The 14372-nt window shown below is 41.9% G+C and overlaps 1 protein-coding gene across 12 annotated transcripts in view; it reads right to left on the bottom strand.

Moving 5' to 3' along the window:
* Positions 1 to 14372, bottom strand: part of ppfibp2b (PPFIA binding protein 2b) — a 247441-nt gene that overhangs the window by 52241 nt on the left and 180828 nt on the right. For all 12 annotated transcript variants that reach the window (XM_059652093.1, XM_059652097.1, XM_059652096.1 and 9 more), the window contains one exon: positions 2225 to 2317. In XM_059652093.1, the coding sequence (XP_059508076.1) occupies positions 2225 to 2317 (93 nt within the window). The remainder of the gene's footprint in view (positions 1 to 2224; positions 2318 to 14372) is intronic.

The following is a 14372-nucleotide window of genomic DNA, read 5'->3' on the forward strand; positions in this document are numbered from 1 at the left end:
GAAGTTGGAACCAATGTTATTCAAAAAGTCTTTTGATATTTACAGAAAATAAACAATGCATTTATTCTAGTGTGAAAATAAGTTTTAGTTAGCAATAGATTGGACCACAAGCAACCACGAGTCACCTCTGCTGTTCAGACATTGTTTGGTACTACTAGGAAAGTAAAGAAGGGGCCAGACAAGTGGCTTATAAAGTGTACTCCAATGTGTTTCCTAATCTCCAACATTAAAATTAAAAGGAAATGTCCTGAAATTAGCAAACCAGCGCTTCCTGTTAACGTCTAAGAAAACTGTAAAACAAAGCAGTTGGTAATTTTCATACAACACTGCAGGAAGTAATACCAACTGAAGTGGTTTCTCTAAATACCCAGTTGGAAGTGCAGAAGACCATTCGAAGGAATGGAAGGATTTGGAAAAGGAAGGGGATTGCAGACAATGCTCTACCTCTCCAAAGAGCTAAAGAATGGGAACGTACACTCACAATCACTTCAAAGCCTACTTCAGCATACTAGTTTCAGACAATTGCATTTTCTTTTCCAACTTGACAAACTTCCACCAAAAACACTTCACAAAATAAAACTAGTGTAATCACCGTAACACAACCGAAAATGAATAATACTGTATAATGAAATCACAACACGTGGAAGAATATGAAGTTAATAATCTGCTAGTTGATGGCCTAATATTTGATGGCCAAAAGCTGTTTAAATGAGTCATACTTCCTACTCATAATTATGATCCCATAATCATTAGCGTTTCATAGTAGGCGACAGTTTTATTCTAGGGGGCTCTAAGTTAACTCATGCAATACCTAAAAATATAAATTTTCAAAACTTCATAAACAACTAACTTTATTCATTCAATGTAAAAGAATCAATCCAAACTCTTCAAGGTTTACGTGCTTAGCTTGTGTTTCAAAAAAAAACCTCAATGGTCTTTCCTCTCCCTATTGGCTGAAGTTCCTTCATGTTACTCATGCTGTACAAGGGGTAGCCATGGTTTCTTCTGCCCGGGGCCTAGCTTTGGAATTCTCTCCTTAAATCCTATGCTTTCTTTTTAAAAAAAAGACCATCTCCTAATTTATGTTGCGCCTTAAAGCCAACCCTTTTTAACCAAGATTTTGGTTATGCCCTCAAATGGCCCAGTGCCAAACTTTCCTTGACAACACTCTTATGAAGGACTTTAGGATGTATTAATACATCTAAAAGCAACATAAATGCAAGTCAAGATAACAAAGTGTGAAGCTGGATGAACACAGCAGGCCAAGCAGCATCTCGGGAGCACAAAAGCTGCTATTTCGGGCCTAGGCCCTTCATCAGAGCTCTCTGATGAGGGGTCTAGGCCCGAAACATCAGCCTTATCTTTAAATCGTCCCATAACTTCATCCCAACTGATTCCCGAGGACTGATATGCGAACTGATCAACATAGTCTTAACAATTTGTAAGGGTTCAGTAAGGTAGACATTAAGATTTTTCCACTTCTGAGGAAGACCATTACAAGGGAACCACTAATAAAGGTACAAAAACAAAGTTGCTGGAAAAGCACAGCAGGTCTGGCAGCATCTGTGAATGAAAAAACAGTTAATGTTGTTTCGGGTCTGGTGACCCTTCCTCAGAACTTTTTCCAGAAACTCAGGACCAGTTCCGAGGAAGGGTCACCAGGCCTGAAACGTTAACGCTGTTTTTTGCCTTTGCAGATGCTGCCAGACTGCCTGAACCTTTCCAGCAACTTTGTCTGTGTTCCTGATTCACGGCATCCACAGTTCTTTTGGTTTTTAGCCACAAATAAAGGACAGTCACTGTCCAAAACTGCCAAATGCAAAGTGAGTTCAAAAGGACTTTCTTTATGCAGAGGCGGATAAGAATGTGGAATGCACTACCACATTTAAAGAGATGTTAGAGGGAGAAAGGAATACAAAAATCTGGTTGAGTGGGATGATGATATGGAGCATAAATGTCAATGGGTCAACTGGACCATTTCTGTGCTGTGCATGCTATGTCATTCTAGGAGAAGGCAAAGCAGAACTTTTGAGGACAGGCAGTAAGCATGGCCCTGCCAAATTTCCTCATCCCAAGGGAAAGTTAAAAAGCACACCACAGAATTAGGGAATTAACACTTTGACACTACTAATGAAAGTGAAATGATCAAATCAGAATACTCAGCACAGTCACACTTGTTAAAACATGTTGTGGAACAACTGTGACAAATGGAAAACACATTTACCTTTGTGGCTGCCAACTTGTGTTCATACTGAATCTTTTCATCCTCTAGCTCTTCCACTTTAGATTGCAGGCTTCGTAATTCCCCAAGCAAGTTCTGTAATGTCAGCAAAGTACGAGTGGTGTAAACAACAAATTTTAAAAAAAATAGTTGAATAACACAAATAACCCAAAATCTGGCCTGTTGAACTATTTAAGGATTTAATTATTGACTGGAATCGAAAGGTGAAGATTAGTTAGGTCTGATCCCTAGGCTACTAGACTATGTGGGATTGAGGTTCACAAGGAAGAGGTATTAGAAATCCTACAGAGGGTGAAGATAGATAAGTCCCCTGGGCCGGATGGGATTTATCCTAGGATCCTCTGGGAAGCCAGGGAGGAGATTGCTGAGCCTTTGGCATTGATCTTTAACTCGTCATTGTCTACAGGAATAGTGCCAGATGACTGCAGGATAGCAAATGTGGTTCCCCTGTTCAAGAAGGGGGAGTAGAGATAACCCTGGTAATTATAGACCAGTGAGCCTTACCTCAGTTGTTGGTAAAGTGTTGGAAAAGGTTATAAGGGATAGGATTCATAATCATCGAGAAAAGAATAAATTGATTAGGGATAGTCAGCATGGTTTTGTGAAGGGAAGGTCGTGCCTCAGAAACCTTATTGAGTTCTTTGAGAAGGTGACCAAACAGGTAGATGAGAGTAAACCGGTTGATGTGGTGTATATGGATTTCAGCAAGGCGTTCGATAAGGTTCCCCACAATAGGCTATTGTACAAAATGCGGAGGAATGGAATTGTGGGAGATACCACAGTTTGGATCGGAAATTGGCTCGCTAAAAGAAGACAGAGGGTGGTAGTTGATGGGAAATGTTCATCCTGGAGACCAGTTACTAGTGGTGTACCGCAAGGTTCGGTGTTGGGTCCACTGCTGTTTGTCATTTTTATAAATGACCTGGATGAGGGCATAGAATGATGGGTTAGTAAATTTGCAGACGACAGTAAGGTCAGTGGAGTTGTGGATAGTGACGAAGGATGCTGTCGGTTGCAGAGAGACATAGATAAGCTGCAGAGCTGGGCTGAGAGGTGGCAAATGGAGTTTAATGCAGACAAGTGTGAGGTGATGCACTTTGGTAGGAGTAACCAGAAGGCAAAGTACAGGGCTAATGGTAAGATTCTTAGCAGTGTAGATGAGCAGAGAGATCTTGGTGTCCATGTACACATATCCTTGAAAGTTGCCACCCAGGTTGACAGGGCTGTTAAGAAGGCATACCGTGTTTTAGCTTTTATTAATAGAGGGATCGAGTTCCGGAACCAAGAGGTTATGGTGAAGCTGTACAAAACTCTGGTGCGGCCGCACTTGGAGTATTGTGTACAGTTCTGGTCACTGCATTATAAGAAGGATGTGGAAGCTTTGGAAAGGGTGCAGAGGAGATTTACTAGGATGTTGCCTGGTATAGAGGGACGGTCTTACGAGGAAAGGCTGAGGGACTTGAGGCTGTTTTCATTAGAGAGAAGAAGGTCGAGAGGTGACCTAATTGAAACATATAAAATAATCAGAGGGTTAGATAGGGTGGATAGGGAGAGCCTTCTTCCTAGGCTGGTGACGGCGAGCACGAGGGGGCATAGCTTTAAATTGAGGCGTGAAAGATATAGGACAGATGTCAGAGGTAGTTTCTTTACTCAGAGTATTAAGGGAATGGAACGCTTTGCCTGCAACGGTAGTAGATTCGCCAACTTTAGGTACATTTAAGTCGTCATTGGACAAGCATATGGACGTACATGGAATAGTGTAGGTTAGATGGGCTTGAGATCGGTATGACAGGTCGGCATAACATTGAGGGCTGAAGGGCCTGTACTGTGCTGTAATGTTCTATGTTCTATCCCCATACAGAAATCCTGAAATTGAATCCCACACTAGTTTTTTCCAGGGCGGAAATGACTATTATGAGGGGGCATAATTTTAAGGTGATTGGAGGATGGTGGTGGGGGGGGGGGGGGGGGGGGGGGGGGGGTGGAGATATCCGACGTAGGTTCTTTACACAGAGTGGTGGGTGTGTGGCTTGTGCTGTCGGCAGTGGTAGTGGAGTCAGATACATTAGAGACATTGCAGCGACTCTTGCATAGGCACATGGATGACAGTATAATGTAGGGTATGCAGGGTAGTTTGACCTTACAGTAGGATAATAGGTCGGCACCACCTCATGGGCAGAAGGGCCTGTACTGTTCTGTATTCTTCCTACGTTCTAATTGGATGCTCAATTATTAGAGAATTGGATAAAAACTAAAGTGCATTTGCATGGTGCCTTTTGCAATGCTAGAAGCCCCCAAAGCATTTTACAGCCAACAAAGTACACATTTGTGTGCAGCAAAATCTCACAAACGGCAATGGGATTATGACCAAAAATAGTTTGGTTTTGGTGGTGTTGATATACGAATTAATATAGACCAAGAACATCTGAGTGTTCCAATAGTGCTGCAGAATCTGACTTGTACACCTAACAGGGCAGACTGTCATTGAAACATCTCATCTTAAAGCCAACATTTCTGACAATGCAGCACACTGTCTGTACTAGGAGTGTCAGCCTACATTTTGTACTCAGTCCCAGGACTGGACCTGAGCCAACAAACTTCTGACTTCAGAAGTTGCAAACTTCAGAGGGTGTATTCAGAGGGGAAACAGGATGACAGAAGAAACAACAATACACACAACGGGCTGAAGGGCGATTCTCAGAATTGTTACAAACAAAATATCGTGTGTAAAATACTTCGGAAGGTTCTCAGTGGAGGGGGTTAATGGTACACCATGTCAAAATGTACAGAGAATGAAAATTCTATGCAAAATAAAATTAGTTCACTTATTGCAAGATATATTTAGTGTAGTTATTTTGCATCTCTTTAGGCTTGTTTGGACTTCTTTGGTCTCAGCAGGAAAAGTGCGTTCAATTCGTGACACTTCAGTGAAGATGTAAAGGCCTTGATAAGAATGCAAAGAGCATTACCAGCCTGCTTGTCGCCAGGAATGAGGCATTACAGTTAAAAAGAAAGATTGGAAAAATTAAGCTTGTTCTGGGTTAAGAGATGACCTGACAGTAATTTTCCAAATGGCTGAGAGGTGTTGATAAAAAGACGGAAATTACTTCTTCTTGGGATTGAAACAGTGACCAATAGGGAACAGATTTAAACCATTTGACAACAGCTTTGGAGGAGAGATTAGAATTGTTTTCACACAGCTGTCAAGATGTAGAATGCTCCAGCTCAGAATGTGGTGGAAACTGATTCCACAAATAGTTTTAAAAAGGAGCTACATGGACCCTTGAGAATGAAGTACTTGAGAGTGTTACAGACAAAAAGCAGGATGTGGGACTAAGGACAACTATTTCCTCGCAGAACTAATAAATGCACCCAGGGCGTAAGGATGTGCCACTGTGGCATAGGTTTCTACGACATTTTCCCCAATTTCACCTCCCCTAAAACTCCTTTACTACCACTACTGCTCTCCTACTACGTTAAGCCTGCTAAACAGCACGCCTGCTGACCTGGATCTTTTCTTCTGAAGAGAACCATTTTTTGCTTCTGGCTGCTCTTTTTCAGGGTCATACAAGTTCAATTTAGCAGGCATTTCAGCAGTTAACTCACAGGGTAGCTCATCTAATTATTTAATTTTTAAGTTACATGTTTTTTTTGGGAAATGCTGATTTGACCCACCGATAAACAAAACGAAGTTCAGACCATTAAAAAAGCAACAACCCTTTCAAATCTATTTTAGGATACAAGTTCTCAGATAATATTACGAACTTCCATTGCATAACGCAACTCATTCCAATGCCATAAAAGATGATAAAGAAGAAGAAGAGCGAATGTTACATACAGTAAAAAGCACATGACACTCAGCAAAACAGACCCATAGTCAGGAAAGGTACAGAAATAATATGTCACCTCCAATGGATTTACATTCATGACCTCAAGGAACCTGGATGTTTGGAGATTTAGTGCGAAAATGTACCATTTCAAATCAAAATTTAAAAAAAAATCAAATCCAGTTCTGACTATATTTGCTCTCATGATGAAAATGTTGAGTTGACTGTTACTTTGGAGACAGGTTATTTTTCAATTACCTTTTGCATTTTTATAGTTTCTGAACTTTACACCCCACCAAGCTCATATTGAAACAAGTCACAAGATGAAAGAATTCAGTGAGGCCCCAACGCCCAACCCCCACCAACAACTCCTCCCTGTGCTATTGCCTCTGGGAGGTTATAAAAATATCACGTGGCGGAAACCAGCTTGGATAACACATTGATAGTTGATGTAAATTTCCAACTGAGGCATATTGAATCAATTAAGGCATTGCTGAAACCCAGAACACTCCCTGCAAGCCATTAGCTTTGAAGCTAATTCTAAGCTTTAAAAGTCATGAACTAAATAATGTATTTATTCTTAATAAAATTTACATAGAACTTGGAGACAATAGTTGAGGTAAACTGAAGTGGGAGAGCTTATAGCTCGCAGTTGTGCCCAAATGTGCTTCAGATTACACAGGTTGGGTTACAGATCAAGTTTCCGTGAATATTAATTTCCATAAATGCTGGTGTAAAATCTCATAAGAGAGTGGAATCAGGTAGAGTAATAGTTCATCCATTTCATTGGACCAGTTGAGATGTTTAAGCAGAGTAAGGTGGGCAGTTCTTAGTCATAGAGCTCCTACCGCGTGGAATCAGACTACTAAGCCCATCGAGTCCACATCAACCCTCTGAAGAGCATCCCACCCAGGCTCCACCCTGGTAGTTCTCACCCTGGACACTATGGGTACTTTAGCATAGCCAATTCACCTAACCTGCATATCTTTGGATTCTGGGAGGAAATCAGAGCCCCTGGAGGAAACCTACTCAGACATGGGGAGAATGCTCAAACTCCACACAGACAGTCGCCCGAGGGTGGAATCGAATCTGGGTCCCTGGTGCTGTGAGGTAACAGTGCTAACCAGTGAGCCACCGTGCTGCCCCAGAAATAACCAAATCGGGAAAATAGATAGTTAGTAACCATATCCAACATATCTGTGCATGTAATTTAAAAACAAAATCACTGATTTTTTAAAAAATAAAACATCTAGGAGCAATTTAATTATCGGTTTCTTAGTGAATCAACCATTTTGAAAATGTTAATGCATGCTTCTCTTGTCTGCAGTGGTCTTGTGACATAACGAATAACATCCCCACCTCTGTGCCTGAAACTCAAGAGTTCAAATTCCATCCCAGGAATTTGTGACTAACGCAGATTTGTTCTTAATGCAGTCAAAAGATTGAGTATCGACCTGCAAATACTTTTAACATACTAACAGCAGAAGAAAAGAGCAGGAGAGATTATGGTAAACTGCACTATGGTAAGCTGCATGATGGCATGAGCATTGGAACCTCACTGTGCAAATGTGCATGCTACTACAGTAACTCAGTCACAAGAGAAATGTAACACACCAGCACCACACTTGCCTGTGAGTAAATAAACATAATCTGAAGTGTTGTGTAATCTTGCAAGTTCAATCTAGGGGCACCATTAGTTTTGTGCGTAGGGCCTGAAGCAGGCCAATTGAGATGTAAACCAGTTTAAGGGAAATATATGTGCCAATGATTTTGGGATGCAAGTAACGTATTCTTAGAAATTTCTATCTTTTTAAGTTCGTTTTGCTGATTTTGCATGGATTTCATCAATGTGACTGGTGCAGATGAATAGGAATCCAAGCACTCAAATTTCTGACATGGAACAGATCACCAGAAGAGAGAGTGGAACACTAGCGCCATTGTGACACTGGTCTGAGATGTCTACATTAAAGTCCTTGATTCAGGAAACATCTTGAGCACTTGCTTCAGTTGAAGTCACTGAAGTGTAAGGAAACATTTGCGAATCCTGAAGATCATGTTGAAAAAAAAAACAGATGAGGCTGATTTTCAGGACTAACAGCAATGTATTTTCATTCGGCAAGGTATCAGGAAATAACTGCATGCATTTATTTAGAGCCCTTAACTTTGAAAAGTATACCAAGCATTTCACAGGAGATGTCATTCAAAAACTGATTCAGCCAAAGCTGAAGCTATTAGGAGTGGTAACTCATTTTGGCATAAGAGGTATGTTTGAAAGCAATCTTGAGGAGGAGAAAGGTGAACAGGAAATGGTTAGGGAAGAGGATTCCAGATTTTAGGTCTACCAGCGGTGGACTGAAGGAAGTGGGATTACACATTCATTACTGGAGTGCAGAGAACTTGGAGGGTACTGGGACTGAATGCGGTTACAGAAACAGAGGGCCGAGGTAGTGGATGGATTTAAAAACAGAGATGATGATTTTAATTTGAAGACTTTGGTGGACTGGTGGGCAATGGGTGCTTTGGCTTAATATGTGTTAGGATACAGCCAGAAACCTGGGTGACTTCAAGTTTACAATGTGGCATCCCAGCTGAAGTGTGGTGGAATAGTCAAAGTCTAGAGATCCATGAGGCATAGTTGAAGGTTTCAACAGCAGCCAAACTCATGGAGGGTCTGAGTCCAGTAATACTATAGTGCAAATAGGTAGTCTTAGACAGTTGCTAGGGAAGAGACATGAGTCTCCAGTTAGAGAACCATGTTTCAAATGAGGACTGCAAACAACAGCTTGTGTTTTGTCAACGTACAATTGGAGAAAGTTTCTACTCAATGAGTACTGGATTGCATAAGCAGTACAAGAATTTAGAGACAGTTGGTAGAGTTGGGAGTTGGTAATGAGGCAGAAATGAGTTTTATCATATTAAATGCAGAAACTGATGTTATACCTTTGGAATTATATGGGCTTCTTCTGTGTTTAAACGTTCCATGATTCTAGAAAAAGCTAAGATCCATTGTGTGTGTTATATGTGCATCTTATATTTAAGAACTCCATTATTTGTCGACATACACTATTGTGACACTAGCTAGCCTGAACCGGTAAGCTACACACACGCACGCACACACACACACAAATCAATCGATTTGCTTTAACAGTCTGTTACATAACTTGTAACCTGTTTTACCGCTTTACATAAACTAACCCACAGGATTAATCAATCCCTGATGACCAAATAATAAAATGTGAGGCTGGATGAACACAGCAGGCCAAGCAGCATCTCAGGAGCACAAAAGCTGACGTTTCGGGCCTAGACCCTTCATCAGAGGGGGATGGGGTGAGGGTTCTGGAATAAATAGGGAGAAAGGGGGAGGCGGACCGAAGATGGAGAGAAAAGAAGATAGGTGGAGAGAGTATAGGTGGGGAGGTTGGGAGGGGATAGGTCAGTCCAGGGAAGACGGACAGGTCAAGGAGGTGGGATGAGGTTAGTAGGTAGGAGATGGGGATGCGGCTTGGGGTGGGAGGAAGGGATGGGGTGAGAGGAAGAACAGGTTAGGGAGGCAGAGACAGGTTGGACTGGTTTTGGGATGCAGTGGATGGAGGGGAAGAGCTGGGCTGGTTGTGTGGTGCAGTGGGGGGAGGGGACGAACTGGGCTGGTTTAGGGATGAGGTGGGAGAAGGGGAGATTTTGAAACTGGTGAAGTCCACATTAATACCATTGGGCTGCAGGGTTCCCAGGCGGAATATGAGTTGCTGTTCCTGCAACCTTCGGGTGGCATCAATGAGGCACTGCAGGAGGCCACATCTGCCAATGTGGTATACTGCATCCACTGTACCCGGTGTGGCTTCCTCTACATTGGGGAAACCAAGCAGAGGCTTGGGGACTGCTTTGCAGAACACCTCCGCTCAGTTCGCAACAAACAACTGCACCTCCCAGTCGCAAACCATTTCCACTCCCCCTCCCATTCTTTAGATGACATGTCCATCATGGGCCTCCTGCAGTGCCACAATGATGCCACCCGAAGATTGCAGGCACAGCAACTCATATTCCGCTTGGGAACCCTGCAGCCTAATGGTATCAATGTGGACTTCACCAGTTTCAACATCTCCCCTTCCCCCACCTCATCCCTAAACCAGCCCAGTTCGTCCCCTACTCCCACTGCACCACACAACCAGCCCAAATCTTCCCCTCCACCCACTGCATCCCAAAACCAGTCCAACCTGTCTCTGCCTCCCTAACCTGTTCTTCCTCTCACCCATCCCTTCCTCCCACCCCAAGCCGCACCCCCATCTACCTACTAACCTCATCCCACCTCCTTGACCTGTCCGTCTTCCCTGGACTGACCTATCCCCTCCCTACCTCCCCACCTATACTCTCCTCTCCACCTATCTTCTTTTCTCTCCATCTTCGGTCCGCCTCCCCCTCTCTCCCTATTTATTCCAGAACCCTCACCCCATCCCCCTCTCTGATGAAGGGTCTAGGCCCAAAACGTCAGCTTTTGTGCTCCTGAGATGCTGCTTGGCCTGCTGTGTTCATCCAGCCTCACATTTTATTATCTTGGATTCTCCAGCATCTGCAGTTCCCATTATCCCTGATGATCAAATGTTTATTAGACCATCATCAATAGCTTGGCATGGTGAAAAGCATGAGAAAGCATTGCATTTATTCTACTTGAACAGTCAGTAAGCAATTTACATTACGGTTAGAATAGATCATAATCAACTATTCTTAACAATGCTTAAGTGCATGCGATAACCTGCAATGTATTTTTTGTTACAGTGTCAGAAAGTGCTGAAACATAGCTTGCTGGGATGGAGATCAATCCCCATCTAATTAATTAGGCCCTTGTAAAAGGCGAGAGATCAACATGTATGATGGTTTGATGGGAGCCAGGGGAAAAATCAAAGCCATAATGTCGGAACGCGCATAAAATTGCTTAGCTTAAAATGGGTGATTAACAGAACTAACATAATTTAAAATGTTAAACAGCATTCAGGGGTATGCTTAACAGCTGGGAACAAACTTTTACAGACCTAAACATGATGAATAGCAGCCAAAAAGCTAAACAGAATAGACTAAGACAACTCCGCCAGATTAAACTTCGGCATTCATAAATTGGAATCTATAGACCACTTTGAGAGGTGATAGAGAAAACAGCTCATTTTGTGATGTTGCAGATGGGAAGCTAGCAAATAGAATTGTTGAGTTAATAATGGGATCAACCCTGATGGAAGCTTTCTACGTAGATTTTTGAGACAGAGTGAAGCTTTATAGTGTTGAAGAGTGACTGAAGTTTGGAAACAAGCAAGAATCACAGGACAACAAACCTGACAGAAGCAGAATATAAATTTGACATTTGGCACAATTACTAGAACATCCAAACATAGCAATATAATGGTGGCCAACTGCCTCTAAAAAAAATTCTCAGCTTTCAATCAATATTTCAAGGCATGTGAAAGAAAGATTATTGGCTAATGCAGTGCACTAGAGAAGATGCTAATGCAACGACAAAGAGCATGCATTGACCCTGACATACTGTGCAAAAGGAATACCTTCAAGCTGTAATAAAGGCCATCAGGTATCCCACTAGAAGCATGTCTTGTTAGAACTCTTTCTCTTGAATATCATTGCCAGCATGCAATTCTGAAAGGACAATCTGGATCAAAACTTGGCTGTAACATGTCAGGGTAAGCAAACTCAAGGACAACTGCAACGCAGGAAAGAAACTCTTGGCAATGGAAAGAAGAGTGACAAGCAAGACGACTGCAATCAATCACGCATCCCTGCTATGAGATCCCGGCACATCAGCAAATTACTGCTTTCATTGAAATTCAACGTCTTGCTTGTTATTGTAAATGGCTAACCTTCCTCTTGAAATGGAAAGTCATGAATATTTGCCTCTAGGAAAGTTTACCGGTAAGGATTTCATGTATCGTGTATGCACAATATTGAAACTCTGACAGTAAGTCTGTTGTGGATCTGCAAGCTGTATGCACTGAAATCAGTTGATTTGTTATGTTGGCAGCTTCATCACCTAACTTTTTTTAACTACGGTAAACAGACTAACCCATGAAGACAATCAATCCCCAATGAACAAATGCTTATGAGAACATGCTCATTTACAGGATATTGTGTACAGTGTGATCCCAAAACAGCTGGGGATACTTTTAAGGTGAGAGTCGAGAGATTTAAAAAGAGACATGAGGGGCAAATTTTTTTTACACAGAGAACGGTTTGCATGTGGAATGAACTTCCTGAAGAAGTGGAGGATGTGGGTACAATTACAACGTTTAAAAGACATTTGGAGAAGTACATGAATAAGAAAGGTTTGGAGGGATATGGGCCAGGAGCAGGCAGATGGGACTAGATTAGTTTGGGATTATGGTCACTGTGGACTGGTTGGACTGAAGGGTCTGTTTCCACGCTGTATGACTGGACAATCAATCAGTTATCGGACATCATGTGCAAGTTTAATCCATTGAACATGTGTAGAACATCTGGGTTCTGATGGCAAGCTTTATTTTTTTGAGTAGATTCATTCAAGTTTTTTTTTGTTGAGAGCCACCTGCTGCACAAACATAAAGCTAGCCAAAACCATCGGTCTCTTCACTGACTTTTAACATCAACACAAAGCTTTGTCAGACCAAAATCAACATTATTTCACAGAAGTTGTCATCAGCAAGACAGTAGGTATTCCCTCAAGATAAAATTTGGTTCCAGGCAGTGAGATTCACAGTAGTCTTCCGAGTATATCCACATGCCAAATCTCAATGGAAGCAGACCATATTGCACAACAGGCTTGGACATCAGTCGAATTAGCGTCTGCACAGAACACAAGGTGGCCTCACAACAAAGTGCTTATTTCAATTTTAAACCAGCACTTATTTTATTGAAATTGATTTAACTGAATGATCACAACTTGACACCAGTATGTGTACAAATGACTGAGTTTAATAAACAAACTTCCATTTAAACACGTCACATCATGTTGTTGGTACCTTTGAAATGTGGTTGATTGCGAGCATGGGACGATTCATCCAAAATGTACAGTGCATACCGAATTGCCAAATCCAGTAAGTACAGTGACTTGGATTTCAGAGAATATACAGCGTTGAAGGAGGCAATTTCACCCATTCTGCCTGTACTAGCTTTTTGAAAGAGCTAGCCCATCAGTTACTGACCCTGCTTTTCTCCCCCCCCCCCCCGCCAATCCCTCTAAAAAGTTTTCCTCCTCTTCAAGTATTCCTCCAAATCCCTATTGAAAATCACTACTGAATTTGCTTCCACTGTCCTTAAAGGCAATGCATTCCAGACCCTAAATCAATGTGTAAAAACGATCTATTCTTTGAGAATTTTGGCTAATTACTTGGTGTTTACGCCTTCTTGTAATGACAACTATTTTGCCTTTTCACTCCACTAATACCCTTCATGATTTTTAACAAACCCAATAAATGTCATCACAACCTTACCTGCTGTACAATCACAATTTCTTTCACCTCTCCAAATTATCAAATGTAGCTAGAAATTTCATCGCAGTATCAATTTAGAACACAGATGACAATAACCAAGCACAGTGCTGTTGTGTGCATTCCCTCAATTTCTTCCTTGGACAAGGATCTTGAACTGTTTGTCATAACAGCATCTGCAAGATTGCGGCCCTCAGTTTTGCCTTCAAAGGCAAGCAAGCTTAGGAATCAAGTTCCTGAGAATGATTCATTCTGTCTCAGGCAGAGAGTGCAAGTGGTTCAAACTTGGAGCTTTTTATCCTTTGGAAGTGGCCAACTTCTATGCATCGTGGCTGTCTCTTCCCAGTGACCTCCACAGCAGCGATTGACAGCTGTTGTCAGACTACATCCTCTGTGATTTGGCCATATAGGGCAGAATCTCATTACTACATCTATTGTGTCGTCAAGTTGGATCTAAATTGCATTTAAAGTAACTTAACCAAGCTCCTCACGGCACGTCAGATGAATATGTTACTGAACCACAGTAGAAGACAGGAGGATAGCTATTTGGTCAAAGAGATAGGCTTTAAGGATCTTCTTCCAGAAGAGTGCAATGTAGAGAGATGGAGAGATTTATGGATGGAATATTATAGTGTAAGTAAAGCTCAAGAGCCCAGAACGGAAGGAACACAGTACTTCTCAGGGTTGAATATTTGGAGGAGACTGAAGAGAGGGGGAGGGGTAAAGTCAGAGACATTTTAAAACGGAAACCAGAGTTTTGAAATCAAGGGTGTGCTGAACCATGAGATAGAGAGAGACTGGAATGTAAGGGTAATTGATGAGTGGGATTTGGTGCAAGTTCAGTCT

This window comes from Stegostoma tigrinum, chromosome 17 (assembly GCF_030684315.1).
Source record: "Stegostoma tigrinum isolate sSteTig4 chromosome 17, sSteTig4.hap1, whole genome shotgun sequence".
Classification (NCBI taxonomy): Eukaryota; Metazoa; Chordata; class Chondrichthyes; order Orectolobiformes; family Stegostomatidae; genus Stegostoma; species Stegostoma tigrinum.